At 56.6% G+C, this 13699-nt stretch overlaps 2 protein-coding genes across 4 annotated transcripts; one reads left to right on the plus strand and one right to left on the minus strand.

Annotated features, from left to right (window-relative positions):
- Window positions 1-3198: 3198 nt before the first annotated feature.
- On the plus strand, window positions 3199-4967 carry PRLH (prolactin releasing hormone). Of its 2 annotated transcripts, none has more exons than XM_075512204.1 (3): window positions 3199-3342; window positions 4301-4511; window positions 4784-4967. In XM_075512204.1, the coding sequence occupies exons 2-3, from the start codon at window positions 4397-4399 to the stop codon at window positions 4954-4956; spliced, it is 288 nt and encodes a 95-aa protein (XP_075368319.1). In that variant the 5' UTR covers window positions 3199-3342; window positions 4301-4396; the 3' UTR covers window positions 4957-4967. The 2 variants fall into 2 exon arrangements, with proteins under 2 accessions (XP_075368319.1, XP_075368320.1); XM_075512205.1 differs by having other exon boundaries at window positions 4301-4496.
- A 1450-nt stretch (window positions 4968-6417) lies between these two features.
- RAB17 (RAB17, member RAS oncogene family) lies at window positions 6418-13485 on the minus strand. 2 transcript variants are annotated; one of them, XM_075511662.1, is made up of 6 exons: window positions 13407-13485; window positions 9803-9962; window positions 8279-8430; window positions 7717-7842; window positions 7416-7509; window positions 6418-6906 (listed from the first exon to the last, which is right to left on the minus strand). In XM_075511662.1, the coding sequence occupies exons 2-6, from the start codon at window positions 9957-9959 to the stop codon at window positions 6794-6796; spliced, it is 642 nt and encodes a 213-aa protein (XP_075367777.1). In that variant the 5' UTR covers window positions 9960-9962; window positions 13407-13485; the 3' UTR covers window positions 6418-6793. The 2 variants fall into 2 exon arrangements, with proteins under 2 accessions (XP_075367777.1, XP_075367775.1); XM_075511660.1 differs by lacking the exon at window positions 13407-13485 and adding an exon at window positions 10768-10894 and having other exon boundaries at window positions 9803-9960.
- Window positions 13486-13699: the final 214 nt, after the last annotated feature.

The following is a 13699-nucleotide window of genomic DNA, read 5'->3' on the forward strand; positions in this document are numbered from 1 at the left end:
GGACCAGAGGGGTGCAGAGTAGGAGTCACCTCCTCCTCGGGAGCTGGACGTCAGTGTGGCTTCCCAGCATGGGGACTGGGGGCAGTGACATGGCCCTCACTTGGCGAAAGCTGCTCCCAGCCCTTGACAAAAGGCCAATCTCATCTGCCACAGTCATCTGATCGTTGTCGGGGCCTGTCCCCGCTCTCTCCCAGGCTGGTGCTGAGCGGGGACAGGAGCTGACAGCAGGCGTGGGATGCCTTTGGGGTACCCCAGGCAGAGCAGGGACCCAGGCAGTCCCAGACTGGGATTCACGTCCCAGCGCTGGTCCCAGCTCCCTGCGACGTCCCTTGGAGCATCGCCTCCCTTCCCTGAGCAGTAAAGTAGGGTGAGAGCGGTGCTGGCTCCCTCCCAGCGAGCGCTTGGCCAACAGATGGTTGCACAAAGCCATGCAAACACCCACTGAGCCTTCTCGCCACCGTACCTGAAGCAGCTGTGACCATCTGGGGACGTGAGTGAGGTGAGGCTTGCGGGAAGTGGTGGCAAGAAAGGTGGAAGAAAGGCTAGAGGGCTTGTTGGAGATGGGTTTGTTTTTCCAGCTCTCGAAGATGTGCCCTCTCCCTGCAAAGTTATACGAGCAAGTTCAGAAGGACTCCAGCAAGCAGAGTGTAGGTGCTTCTCTGGAGGCTTTCCCCACTCTGTAAGAGGGGTCAGCTTGAGGGAGAGGTGGGATGCTCACTGACGTCCTGGTGCTGCCCGGAGCGAGAGACCCTTTGCAGATGAGCACGTCCCCTGTTTCTGATGCTGGGGTTGCAGGACCTGGTGCATCTGACCCTTTGGAGGGGCTGTGATGGCCTTGGGGGGCTGCGGTGGCCCTGGGCTCCTGCCAGGTGACGGCAGCATCGGTAACGCCCTCCCCCAGAACCCCCAAATTGTTTCTTTTCCTCCAACATTTAATTCTCCACACCCGTTTACCCCAGTTGATCAGTGCCTGGCCCCGTACCCTTGCCCAGGACATCGGGATGGGGAGAGGGTTGCTTTCTCTTGCAGGAAGCTTTGGAGAAGGTTCACGTTAAAAACTTTTGCTCAGTACCTGCTGGTCCCTGTCCTTCATAGCCCCCACCTCCCTCCCTGCGCAGCGGGCGGTGCGGGGAGGATCGCTCGCAGCCGGAGCAGGGATGTCAGACCAATGCTGGCAGTTTCCCATCGATAGCCGCTCAGACTGGACCATTTTAGGCTATTCCTGTGCATCTGAAACTAAAACCACTTTAATTATGAGTGCTAGCGTCAATTCTCATGCAAGTAACACATGTTTCGCTTTGGTAGTAGTAGAGACTGCTAACTGCCTAGAAATCGGTCCCGCAGTCATCCCAGAGCAGTCTTGTAAGTCCATAGACGGGGCTTTCCAGCTGGAAACAAAACCAAGTTCTTATTTTAAAATGAAACAGCTGCCCTTGTAGAAACTCTCCCAGACACTGTGGCATTGCCAGGTCCATCTCTCACTGCTCAGCCGGCCGCAGTGCTAGGATGGCAGCTCCTTGGCTGGTAGAAGGGAGCTCCACCAAGGTCTAGGCAATGCCATGGGTTTGCACCCACCCTTCTGGTGTCAGGGTTCAGCCTTCCCCCCAACAGCACCTCTTGCTGTACCCGGCTTCAGCTGTAACTCGAGTCCTTCCACACAACCGCTCGGACGCTTGACCCCGCGAAGAAGTCCTCGCAGTGGGCTTCGGCCGTGCGAACTAAGGCGTCGTTCAGGCTGTAGTCACCTGTGTTGTTATTTGCCGGTTTCCTGCCCCATCTGCCTGTGTAGAGATTATATGTATGTACACGAAACCATGCAATAAAGCCAATTTTGTGTCCAGAACCTAGGACCCATTTTGCAGTGTTGATTCTTTCAGCTCATTCGAGCGAAGGCTCCTTTCTCTCCCCATCCTCTCCTTTAACCAGCTGGTGCACCCCCCCGCTTTAAAACTAGGCAGGTGAAAGCAGACAGGAGCCAAATCAGCGGCACCGAAGAAGAACGGGGAGAGACGGTGATGAACAGGATGGCAATACGACTTGTCGGGTGCTGGTCACGGAGCCGCGCGTGGGACGAGCGTGGGTCGGTGGTACCCAGCGGCCGGGCCAGGCAGGCGGAGGGGATGTGCGGTGTGGGGATAAGGAGGGGCTGACCCTGAACACACTGCTCCAACTCGCATGGAAACCCAGGAGCAAATCTGGGAGCTGAAGCCACCCGAAACACAAGCCCACAATATCAAGGGGATGCTTTAAATCTGTATTAAATAACAGCAACAACCTTGGGGTGGAGAGAGCCCTGCTGAGCCCAGGGCCTGGGTTTGCTTGGCCGATGGGGTTTTTTTTCTCCTCTCTTCATCCCTTTCCCTGCCTTTGATGCCCCTCCACAGCCACCACGCTCTGTGCCACTCTGCTCCCGTGACCGTCCCCCAACACCGGCTGTGCTCGGGCATCGGAGCCGACCGTGGCATGAGATGGAGATCTGTCCCAGGGCAATGCCAGCCCCACGTGGCGGTGGCAGGCGGACCCCTTTCCCCCGCCCACACCCCACCAGTGATGGTGTCTTTACCATCTTGCCAATACAGAGATGTCCCCGTTTCGGGATGTCCCTCAAAGTCCCAGTAATTCCAGTTTTGCCTGAGGGTGGACGAGCGTTTGGACCCCGACCGACCCCCTGTGCTGGGGACCCGAGCTGGCTCCTCCAGCACCACATCTGGCAGAACAAACATCATCAGAAACCTTCACCTGGTGGTTTCACCCATTTAAAATGGGAGGTTTGAAGCCCCCACGCCGCAGGGACGAGCCCTCTCCCGCCAGCCTGCGCACCCCAGCAAGTTGCCTTCCCCTCTTCTCCGCATTTAATTTTCTGATTTCCTTAAAGCAGCTTTTGGGGGGTGGTTTGAAGGTGAAGGGTGGCGGCACCCGGCGTAACTCCTGCAGCGTCGGTTTGCGGCAGCGGGACCCCGACGCGCGGGCACAGCGTTCGGGGTGGCATCACCCACTGACCCTCCCAAGTGGGTTTTGGGCAAGGGGCTCCCTGTGAGCGCGGTGATGGAGCGGAAAACTTCACGGGGTGGAGGACAAGGATTAACATATTCCCAAGCTATCTGCCTCAGCCAGCGGTCGATAAAACACTGGTCCCTTCTGAGTCATGAAAATCCCTCTGCTGATTTGATGAGAGGGTACAGCGGGGAGGGAAGATGCCCCAGCTCGGTCCCCGCCGGGGCTCGCCTCTGACATCAGCACGAAACCGGCCATAAAAACGGCGACCGGAGGGGACTCTGGCTCAGACGGCGGCCGCTCGGCTCAGCGGGACAGCAGCCGGGCACCTCGCCTCACCCTACCACGGTAAGCGCAGCCCCGGCGGAGGGGGAGCACGGCTTTTCTCTCCCTCTCGTGATGCTTTTGTTGCTGGATAATTTCCCGAGCGCTGCTTCGCCTGCATGTGCGTGTCTTTGTGTCTGTCCAGCTGGCTGGGAGGTTTCCAAAAGGGGGTTGTAAAAAGTCAGCGGCCGCAGCAAACCTGAGCTCTCAGCAACCCCGACTGGCTCCTGCCCGGCACGCTGCAAGCTTCCCCTTCGCAAAAGTCCCTGGAAATAAAGCTGCCGCTGCGTCCCCGCCGTGGCCGTGTCCTGCTTAACCCGGCTCTCCTGCTTCTGCCCCTCGCCCCGCTCCCTCGTTGCAGGCAGCTGTAGGAATCAAGCCCGTCGCTCAGCCTGCCCCGCACGGTCCCGCTCATTGCCTTGCTGCCATAAAGCATGTTACAGGGTGCTCCCAGGTTATCATGTCGGCAGCCAGCTCTAGGGGTGGGTGCCGAGGGTGCAGAGGTGGCCGTGGTCCATCCATCCATCACCCAGCATCCGACAGCAAAACCCATTTGTGCCTCCAGCCCCTGTTTCGGCACTGGCCCCTCTCCCCCTCTCCTGGGCTGCGGGGTCCTGCCACCATGGGCACGCTGGGGGTCCCAGCCAGAAAGGGCAACGCCAGGCCCGGCCTAAGGCGCTAGGCTAGGCTGAAAACCTATTTTAATTAACATGAAGTTTGTACAACTCACGTTTGCAGGGGAGATTTTCCCCAGAGGCATCAGCGCCAGCAAAACCCCCGGGTTTTGACCAAGCTGCCCCGTGCCCTTTGCATGGCAGCTGGCCCGGGGATGCTGTGACGGGGCCGGCAGTCCCATGGCAGCGGTGATACGGTCACCCCATCCCCTCCATCGCAGCCTTCCCCTCCCGATGTGGGGCTCACCCTGCGAGCATGTAACCAAGCAGGCTCTCTCTGCGACGGCCAAACCCCTTCGCTCCCACAGCCGTGTCGGAGGCCGCTGTCTTCGTGGCAGCAGGAGGAAGCACCAGGGGCTGGGAAGCTTCGGGACCGAGCCGCCGTGGCCGGAGAGGTGCCGGGGATGAAGCTGGGGGCCGCCTGCCTCCTGTGCCTGCTGCTCACCTGCCTGACCCTGCCCGTCGCCCACGGCCGCATCCGCGAGCGCTCCATGGAAATCAGGAGTAAGGAGAGCAGGAGTAAGGGACTCCCCCCAGCCACCCCCCGCCTCCAGCCCCCTCTTCATCCCCAGACTCAGCTGCATTTGGGGGGCAGAGGGGGGGGTCACTATGCAGAAGCAAAGGTTTGCTTTGAAACAGCCTTTGTGACAGCTTTTATCCGACCCCCCAGCCCCTTTTCCCACTCTCCTGGGGTTCGTCATCCCCCCCACCCATGGGTGCAATGCTCTGTCCCCCCCTCCGTGTCCCCTCTGCCATCACCCCCTGATGGCTCCGTGACTTTTGCCTTGCAGACCCGGACATCGACCCCTCCTGGTACACGGGCCGCGGGATCAGGCCGGTGGGGCGGTTCGGGCGTCGGCAAGCCTTGGGTGAGGGCACCCATCCCGGGGGGGCCGGCCGGCGGCAACTCTGTGCCCCCCCCGGCCTGCACCCCCAGCCCCCCCGGCAGGAGTGGAGACCCTGAGCTGAAGCCGACAATAAAAGCCCTTCTCCTCTCATCCCTGTGTCCCAGCCTCTCTGCTCCGAAATGCAGCGCGGGAGGTTGCGGGGGGTTGCAGGGCGGGGGTGCAACCCCCCAAAACGCCGGTCTCACTGCAGTTTTGCACTCTGCCCCGGCGGTGCATGCAGTGCGGCAGCGCTTCCTTCTCTGCACAACATGGCATGTTTATCCCCCCACACCCCAAAAAATGCCTTAAAAATAAGCCCCGGGGGCCCCCCTTCCCCAGGTGCATCTCCTGGGGTCCCCACAGCATGCCAGCACCCATGGGTGCCCTCGACACCTTAATTTCCATGGTGTCGGGGTCAGAAACAGCCACCCCATTTCCACGGTGTGGGTCAGAAACATTCGGGGAGCACACGGGGCCCTGTCCATTGCACTGCATGTCCCCAGATGTCCCCTCGTGAGCTGTGTCCCCAGGACAGAGCATTTTACCCCCTCCTCAGTTTGGGGGCAAGAGGGGCCACAGAGAAGGGTGACCCTCAGCATCCCTGGGTGCAGCTCCTGGCCCAGCATTGAGGGTCTAGGGTTGTTTGGGGTGGGAAGGGTTAATCTTGGGAGGGAGGGGGCAGATGGGGGGGGATGAGTGGCAATTAGCACCCGATGTCTCCCAGCTGCCCTAAGGAAGGGGATTTAGGCAAGAGGAGGCAGCAAATCTGCCTTCTTGCTGAGAAGGAGCCCCTGTCCCCGCTCCAGGATGGCTCAGCCCTGGGGAGGCATTGCAGGTGGGTGTCCCCAGCTGGTGTGGGGTCCTGGAGGGGGGGGACCTGACCTGGCAAACCTGGGCAAAGGGTTCTGTGGTCCCCTCCTCTCCATGGGGAACATCTTCAAAGGTGTCTGCTGCCTTGCAGCCGAGCTCAGCCCGGCCAAGCCTTGCCCCATGGGCTGGCATCGCCGTCGGGGCATGCCCCAAAAGCTCGGCGGTTGCGTTGCCCTGCAGACCGGGTGGGTGGTGCTGCTCTTTGTCTGTGGTTGTGCCCGTGTTGCCGCAGCTCTCCCAGAAAGGGCAACATATTCCCTGAGCCTGACGTCCCCCGGCTTTGCTGGGCACCAGCATGCTTTTGGAGAGGGCCTGGGTGCTTTTTTTTTTCTCCTCTTCCAGCCAAGATGCGTTCCTGCAGCGTAATTCAATGCACAAAGGGAAGGCCCTGCAAGGTACAGGCTACTGCAATGCTTGGCATTTGCTTTGGCCCTGCTCTACCCCCAGACCTGGCTCTTGTATCGGCAATAAATCGGTGATTTCTCCTGAGGATGAGCTGTGACCCCTGTAATGGGTCAGGTGGGGGCCGGCAGGGCGCGGGGAGCACTGGCCCCGGTACCTGCCACCTCAAGGCTTCCTGTGGTCCCCACCTGCAGGCTGACATCTGGGTCAGGAATAAAAAAAATAACACCTTTAGGGCAATATTCTCTTTATTTGCAGCCTGGGTATAAAGCCACCAAGATGCACCTGCTTCGCCCCACAAAGTTAAGCCCTCCCTTTTCAGATGGGAAGGGGCACAGAGGAGCTGACTTGCAGCTGGGAGGGGATGTCACCAGTCATGGCTGGTGGCAGCGGTGCTGGTGGGTTGCACTCCCCTCTGGAAGCAGACAGTTGGTGGACGAAACCCCTGTGCTTTACCCCTCGGGTGAAGCCAGTGCTAGAGGGTTGAAGAGGCCCCGTGCCCCCAGGATGGGCTCTGACCTTGCTCCGAGGGAGAGGGAGGTCCGGCTGAGCTACCCCTGCACTTCTGCGTCCCCCCTGCTTTGTCATTGCTCCTCTTGGAGACCTCATCCAGCCGCTGCTGAGGTCCAGAGCTGCCCGCCCTCAGAGCTGGCAGCACCCCGTCCTTGCCCCGCTCTCCCCTTGGTCGACTGTTGACCTCCCGTGCGGGGACAGGGTGGGTGCCTTCACTTGTTCCCGCTGCAGGAGCTCTTGGGCTAGGAAGAAACACAAGGTGAGAAAGGGCTCACTTCTCCTGCTGGTGGGGTGGGATGCAATGGCTGTCCTGTCTTGTCCCACCCCAGGGGACCCACCGATGGTCACCGGTACCGTCCCACAGTAACAGTGTTAGATCTCTACCAAACAGCTACACTGGGGACACTATTACACCTAGCTCAGGTACTAAAGCAAAAGAAAATTGTGGCTTTGGGTGAGGGCCTGAAATCCATTTCTGATGTTGGAGCATCCTGGGGTGGATCTGTCTGTCCCTCTGCCCTAAGGGGTGTGACGTGTTGCACCAAAACCACGGACCGCTGTGGCTATGACCCTTGAAGCCGCCAGATGCGGCGCAGGCTGGACTGGCAGGGAAGCAGACCTTGGTGGCAAGCACGAGCAACGAAGGGGGTCAGCTTTAGGGGAGGGAAGGTGTTTGCAGCCCTGAAGCAGAGGTTTGGGGCCAGTGGTTCACCTGCCTCTTGCTCTCAGCTAGAGCTGTCGCACAACTCACCTATGGCCATAAAGATATCGTTTACTTGGTGGTTGGATTTTGCAGATGTCTCCATGAACAAGAGGTCTTTGGTCCTTGCAAACTCTTCCCCCTCCTAGGTGGAGACAAGTAGAGTTATTTCCCCAGCTCCCTCTGGGGCTGCTTGTTCGGTTACGGTGGCATTTCACGGCAGGTCACTAATTGTACAGGGACTTGGGAGGTGTCTGAAAGCCTTTTAATTCTCGGCTTTGCTAGGACATATCCCAGTGTTTGCTGGTGAGGGGGCGATGAGGGCCCCTGGGAGCCCACCACAGGTGCTCACCTCGGTGGCGACTTCTCGCTCAGCAGCAAGGTCTGTCTTGTTGCCCACCAAAGCGATGACAATTTCATCGGGAAGGAATTCTTTCTCCAGGTCCCTCAGCCACAGCTTTGCTCTGTTGAGTGTTTCCTGGAGAGACGGAGACAAAACCAACCATTTAATGGGATTTGATTTAATCCCTTTGACTGAGGCATAGCAAAGCTGGATGGGTGGCACCAAACCAAAGCGGGTGGAAGAGGTGTGATGGGGAGGCTTTGATTGCCCTCTCTCTCAGGGAAACAGGTCACTGGCCCTCAAACACCTTTAGGGATAAATCGGCCTTGGATGGGATGCACCCTTTCTTCATGGCAGCAGAAATCGCCCCTGGGGTGGTGGCGTGGTCCTGCCTGGGCAGGGACAGCCCCTGGCACATCCCAGGTGGGACATTCATCTTCTCAGGTGGTGCTTGTGTACTGCTTTCTGCTCTAGCAAGGACAACCACCATCATCTGGACACCTCTGCCCTGCCAGTGCTGCTGCAGCGTGGCGTAGTTTCGGCACGGACGGGATCGGCACCCCGGCCTTACCTTGTTACTGATGTCGTAAACAAGGAGAGCAGCGTGGGCGCCCCGGTAGTAGAGGTGGCAGACGCTGTGGTACTTCTCCTGGCCTGCCGTGTCCCAGATCTCAAACCTGACGGTGGCTACCTCCAGGTTGAGCGTCTGTGTGAAGAAGGAGCCTGCAAGCAAGATTCACGTTTGCTTGCAGCGAGAGCAGAGAGCTCAGATCAGCTGCCGCGAGGTCAAACCCATCCCGAGGGCTGGTAACTGTGCTCTAATGCACAAAATTGGGATGGGTTTCTCGTAAGCACCGGCACCGTTGCTGGGATGGCGTGCCACAAGGCAGGGCAGCTTGTGGCAGGCTGGGAGCCCTTCCTAGCAGCAGATTTGGTGGCCGCACCCCAGTTTTGATGTCAGATAGCGCTGAGCTTTGCAGAATAGCCCCCAGATAGAGCCACCTCCACCTTGCTGGTAGGTCAGACCTGTGAGAGCTGCGAACAGGAATATCTCCCGAAAAGGGTTCCCTCTGGAGGAGAGCCTCCATCCCTGCTCCCAGGGAGCAGACGGCTGCTCGTGGACCAACCAGAGCCAAGGCAGAGGGACAAGGGGAGCAGCTCCGCAGGGCTTCGCTCTCCTCCACCAGCTAGCTCTTCAGGCTCCAAGTGGGACCACAACCTCTGTGCCTGCTGTGCCTTCTTAGGGCAAAACCCAGGTATATCATATAAAATGAACATCTAGGTGCTGTAGGAAGCTGTGCTGATGCGAAAGTACAGGGGAGGCAGCTTGATCGCAGCAAGTGTGTTGGCTCGAGGGAGGTTATAGAGGGAGCAGGGCGCTCGGCTCTCCAGATGGTTTTCATCAAAGCATGAGCATGGATGCAGCCTGCCTTCAGAAGCGGGTTGTTCAGCATGGCTTGTCAGGACAGGACTCACAGGGGCAGATGCTCTCCCCTTTGCCAGCGGGGTTTGCAGCCTGGCCAGGGCGTGGGGAGTCTGCAGGCAGGCTGGAGGAACGAGGCACTCCTGCGAGCCTACCATCAGGCAGTGCTGGGGGGGTCTTGCCGCAGCTGGTCACTGCCGCCGGGGCTGTCCTGCCCACCTGCACCCCAGCCAGAACCTCCTTGCTCCAGCAGGACGTTGAGGCTGGGGCAGCACATGTATGGGAGAGACTCTCCTAGGGTGTCCCAATAGCTGTGAGGGCAGCGCAGGACCAAGCACGTATAGGGTAGATGGGGCCACACAGTTTGGACCTGAGGTTTCACTCATTTCGCTGCTCATCTGCCTCCAAAAAGCAGCGCTAAACCAAACCTGTGCAATTTGGATGCGGCTTTGCTTACAGCCTGGTGCTGAGGAAAATGGGCTGCAAAGATCTGAAGGTGACAGCAATGGGGGAGGTCTGGCTCTGGGGTAAGTCTGTATCGTGTTCAAAAGTGGGTCTGTGCTACTGCAGGATATACCAACCTGTTCTCCTGCATCCCACCCCACTGCAAGGAAGGGCATCAGGCCTGGCCTCTTGTCCAGAGCCATCAAACTATTGAAGCCACTCACTCACATCCCACGGTTGGCAGCGACTCCTTGAAGTCATTTTTCACGTATCGGTAGGCCAGGCTTGACTTCCCCACTGATGTGCTCCCCAGCAGAACCACCTTGTAGATGTAGGTGGGACGCATCTGCCCCAGGGATGTGTCCGGCATTGCTTGCTGTGCCATGCTCTGCAAGGAAACCAACTCTGTTCAAAACACGTCTGCAGTGATCCCAGGTCCATCAGCTGAGCCTCCTGCATCAACTCCTGACCGGTGGCAGCGGGGCAGGTGGGGCTTAACCTCAAAATATGCTAGAACAAAACCATTAATATCCCAAATCAAATTTAATACATCAAACCATCTGCCACTGTCAGTTATGACCAGAGGGTGGAGATCTTTAGGAAGAAACTTGATGCAAGAAGCCTTCTTGGATGTAGACAAGGGAATTGGATTGGTGCATCTCCTTTAAAGAGAGGACAAGCTGGAGAAAGTTAATTGCAGAGGGACATCACTTATGGGCGTGCCTTGCTCTTGAGCATGCCTCCTTCCCCAAAGTCCTGGTGATGAGCTTAGGCTGATGTTCCATGATTATTGTGGGTCTTGGTTAGAAGTTATACCAGGAGAGCCTAACTCAGGTTGGAGGTGAACTTGGGCATGGAGCTGCTACCAGCTCACTAAAGACACTGCCCAGGGCACCCCAAGAGCTGATGGGCTTTGTGGCAGCAACGCTTCAAGTCAGCATGTTGCTTGCCAGGGTGAAAAAGCAGGAGTGAGAGGACCTGACTCAAGCACCCTCGAGGACAGCAGCCCACAAAGCAGGTGGCACATGCTCCTCCACCGTGGATTAAGAAACGCTGGGCAGACCAAGCCCGTGAAGTCTCATGACCGTTGCACCATGGAGTGTGACTCTGCATCACTCGGGGTGGAGCTATGCTGCACGGTGACCCGGGACAGTGGGGGAGCATGGCCCGAAATAATGCTGGTCGCCTCAAACCTGACTCAAAGAGAGCTGCTGCAGAGCGTTGGCCATACGCTGGGAAGAGGACGGTCGGTGTGAGCCCTCCTGGTGGGACATGTCCCCTTCTCCCAGTCTTGAGCTCAAGGAAGTGACACTGCCTCGCTGTCAGCGGGAGCTGTCAGCAAAGGGCGGCGAATAATGCTTTCTTGCAGCTAGCCAAAGCTTTGCCCTGGCTCCTCCTTGCAGAGCTCCTCCTCTAAAATTACTCATCTCATGTAGGGAGCTATGCAGGAGAGAAGGAGGTTCATGCAGAGCTTGAAGATGAAGGGTCATGGGGTGTTGAACTGAGCAGGCGAAAGGCATGAGATGACCTTGTATGCGTTTATCCCACCTCACACCCAGCAGCAAAGGGGAAAATATGCCACCAGCAAGGCTGTAACTGCTGTGCGCAGAGATGGGATGTGCCTCCTACAAAGACCTAATCTTCTAACACCCAAAGGCAGCAGAGAAGCCTTCTGAAGGATGCTAAAATGTCAGCGTCCTGCTGCTGGTCCCTGCCCGTGTGTCCTGACGCTCACTGCTATTGCATGCTGGGGTGAACGCTGCTGGCGTGGGGCGCTTCCCTCCGCGTGCTTTTGAAGAAAGCCCTGGTCAGCCAAAGAGCAGAGACCTGCACGACTTATAATGAAGATTTGGTGCAATTACTCCAATTCCTACCTGGGGCTGCCAGGAGTTTGGCATGCAGAACTTGCAGGTGAGCAAGAAGTACCTTTATAAAGACACCTAACCGCGGCACTAGCAATGTCGCTCCCAGCCCAGGAAGGTCTCTGCGGCTCCCTCGTCCGACAAAAGCCCCTTGTTCCTGCGTGCTGCTCATCCCATGTGTCTCCTTTATTTGGCTTGTCTTCCCCCTGCAATCTGGCAGGCTCCGGACCTTTAATTCTTCTCCCTTCCCTGAGCTGTTATCAAAGCAGGCTGTCATTAAAAGCATTCCTCGGTGCTGGCTGAACCCGGGTCTGTATCTTTAGATGTGGGTGGTTTTCCTGCTCGGTGAGATGGGCTTTCATCCCCTTAAAAACCAGGGATAAAATCTCTCCCAGCTCGTACAGCCCAGTGATGAAGAGCAACATCGCAGTTTGTGCAGAACAGCTAGTTAGGGGTGGGTTATATTTTTTTAAGCTGGAAAAAGATAAACCCTGTGGCACAGCATAAGGGTGCTCCTTATGGTATTCATTACATACATTTGCCTCTTTGAAGGCCTGGAAATAAGACTGCTGTCCTTTATGGGCAGTTACTTTAGCTACAATAGGTGATAAGCCATAAAACTCAACAGGGAAGCAAGAAGCTGCGTGAAAAACACCCAAAATTCTCTCTTAAATTCAGTTTCTCGTTATTTCACTCTGCTGCTCTGTTTAACCCTGGAAGATTGCACTGATACCGGAGCAAAGCTCACCCGAGAATTACTGCCATTGATGGCAATTTCCTTGCAAACTCTTCATGCTAGCAAACACCTATTGGAGACAGGGAGTTTTGCCAAAGCTCATTTGAAACAATTTCTTTTCCGTGTTAAGAGGCAGAAGGTGAGTCTCCCTTTCAACCCGAGGAGAACAGCAAGGAAGCAAAACAAGTGGCTTTATTCTGATTCAATGGAAAATAGGATTTAGGGGAAACACTGTTCTTTTTCTCTCTTTTTTTTTTTTTTTTTTTTTGGTTGGAAGAAAGGAGGGTACAGAGTAAAAGCCTGCGCTTGCTGGCTAAAGGACTATGGGAAAAACCCTCCAGACATCTCTTGCGGCTGGTAGTCACCCTTCTGGCAGTGTTAGGTTTATGGTTGGACTCGATGATCTTAAAGGTCTTTTCCAACCTATATGATTCTGTGATTCTGTGATTCTGTGGCTGCTCCCTGCCCTGGGGAAGAGCCTGGCCGCGAGAGCCAGCTTAGGATTACAGTCAGCTCTGCAAATCCAGCATGCTGCTCCGGCAGGGTCACTGATGCCCGCTCCAGGTGCGGATAAGGGTGCAAACAGCATCCCTGTTCTTTCAGCCTGCACCGCCGACGAAGCAGAAGCTCGTTCTTCATCTGGAAACCTCCCTGACTTCCCTGGGCTGGGGCTGTCTGACTGAGCATATCCAGGAGAAACATTTAAAGCATCTTTCCTGCTGATTTCTGTGAGTTAAGCCCCAGCAGAGTGCACCTGCATGCCAGAAAGCTTCTGTTGGCGTAACTAGAATAAGTTTGATTTATCTCACTGCAAACTCGAAACTCTGAAGAAGTCACCGATGCTTCTGTGCACAACGGCTTTAGCAAATTTTCCCATGCAGGCTTTGAAAGGCTGAGGTGTAACCTGAACTGGGACTGCTTAGATGCTAGATTTCGGGGATTTTTACTTTGATCCCGGTAAAGAATAACCCAGCAATTTAGGGAGCAGCCTGGGGAACAGCTGAGGTGTTACAAGCCCTGTCCTCGTGCCTAGAGGCCACGCCAAAGGACAGGGAAAGCTGAACTTGCTCAGATTCAATATAAAGAGCTGGAAATTAGTCTAGACAAGCACTTCTCTTCAATCGACTGTAAAAATCCTGTTGGCAGATTTAGTCTCCAGATACAGCTTAACATTTTGTGACAGCTGTGTCTAGCAGCAGATGTTTGGGGCAGGCTTGCCTGATCTTACACTTACCTAGAAGGTGAGTACCGAAACGGCGGCAACGCAGATCATTTCTCGCTTCCTAATTGAGGATTAAGCATCGCTGCACCCAGGAAATTGTGTTCTCAGCCAGACACCGCTGTCCCCCCGTCTCGATGTCTCCTCTCTCCTTCCCGTGGGCAATGGGTGGGTACATGGTGCGGAGGCAGCTCCGACCAGCGTTAACCAGCTTCCCCTATGGAGCCCACTGCCTTTATGTGAATCAACTTAAAGGTAACCCGTTTGCCGGCTACAGCAGCAGTGCCAGATCAGTGACACTGCGCTTG

The sequence above is a fragment of the Mycteria americana genome, chromosome 9 (genome assembly GCF_035582795.1).
Source record: "Mycteria americana isolate JAX WOST 10 ecotype Jacksonville Zoo and Gardens chromosome 9, USCA_MyAme_1.0, whole genome shotgun sequence".
In the NCBI taxonomy this organism is placed as follows: domain Eukaryota; kingdom Metazoa; phylum Chordata; class Aves; order Ciconiiformes; family Ciconiidae; genus Mycteria; species Mycteria americana.

Excerpts from the sequence above, each read along its gene's own strand:
- PRLH (XM_075512204.1), top strand. The coding sequence starts at position 4,397 with ATGAAGCTGGGGGCCGCCTGCCTCCTGTGCCTGCTGCTCACCTGCCTG. Across the intron at positions 4,512-4,783 it reads CAGGAGTAAGGAGAGCAGGA|ACCCGGACATCGACCCCTCC; the intron begins GTAAGGGACTCC and ends TTTGCCTTGCAG.
- RAB17 (XM_075511662.1), bottom strand. The coding sequence starts at position 9,959 with ATGGCACAGCAAGCAATGCCGGACACATCCCTGGGGCAGATGCGTCCC. Across the intron at positions 8,431-9,802 it reads GTCGCTGCCAACCGTGGGAT|GCTCCTTCTTCACACAGACG; the intron begins GTGAGTGAGTGG and ends TCTTGCTTGCAG. Across the intron at positions 7,510-7,716 it reads AGCGAGAAGTCGCCACCGAG|GAGGGGGAAGAGTTTGCAAG; the intron begins GTGAGCACCTGT and ends GTCTCCACCTAG.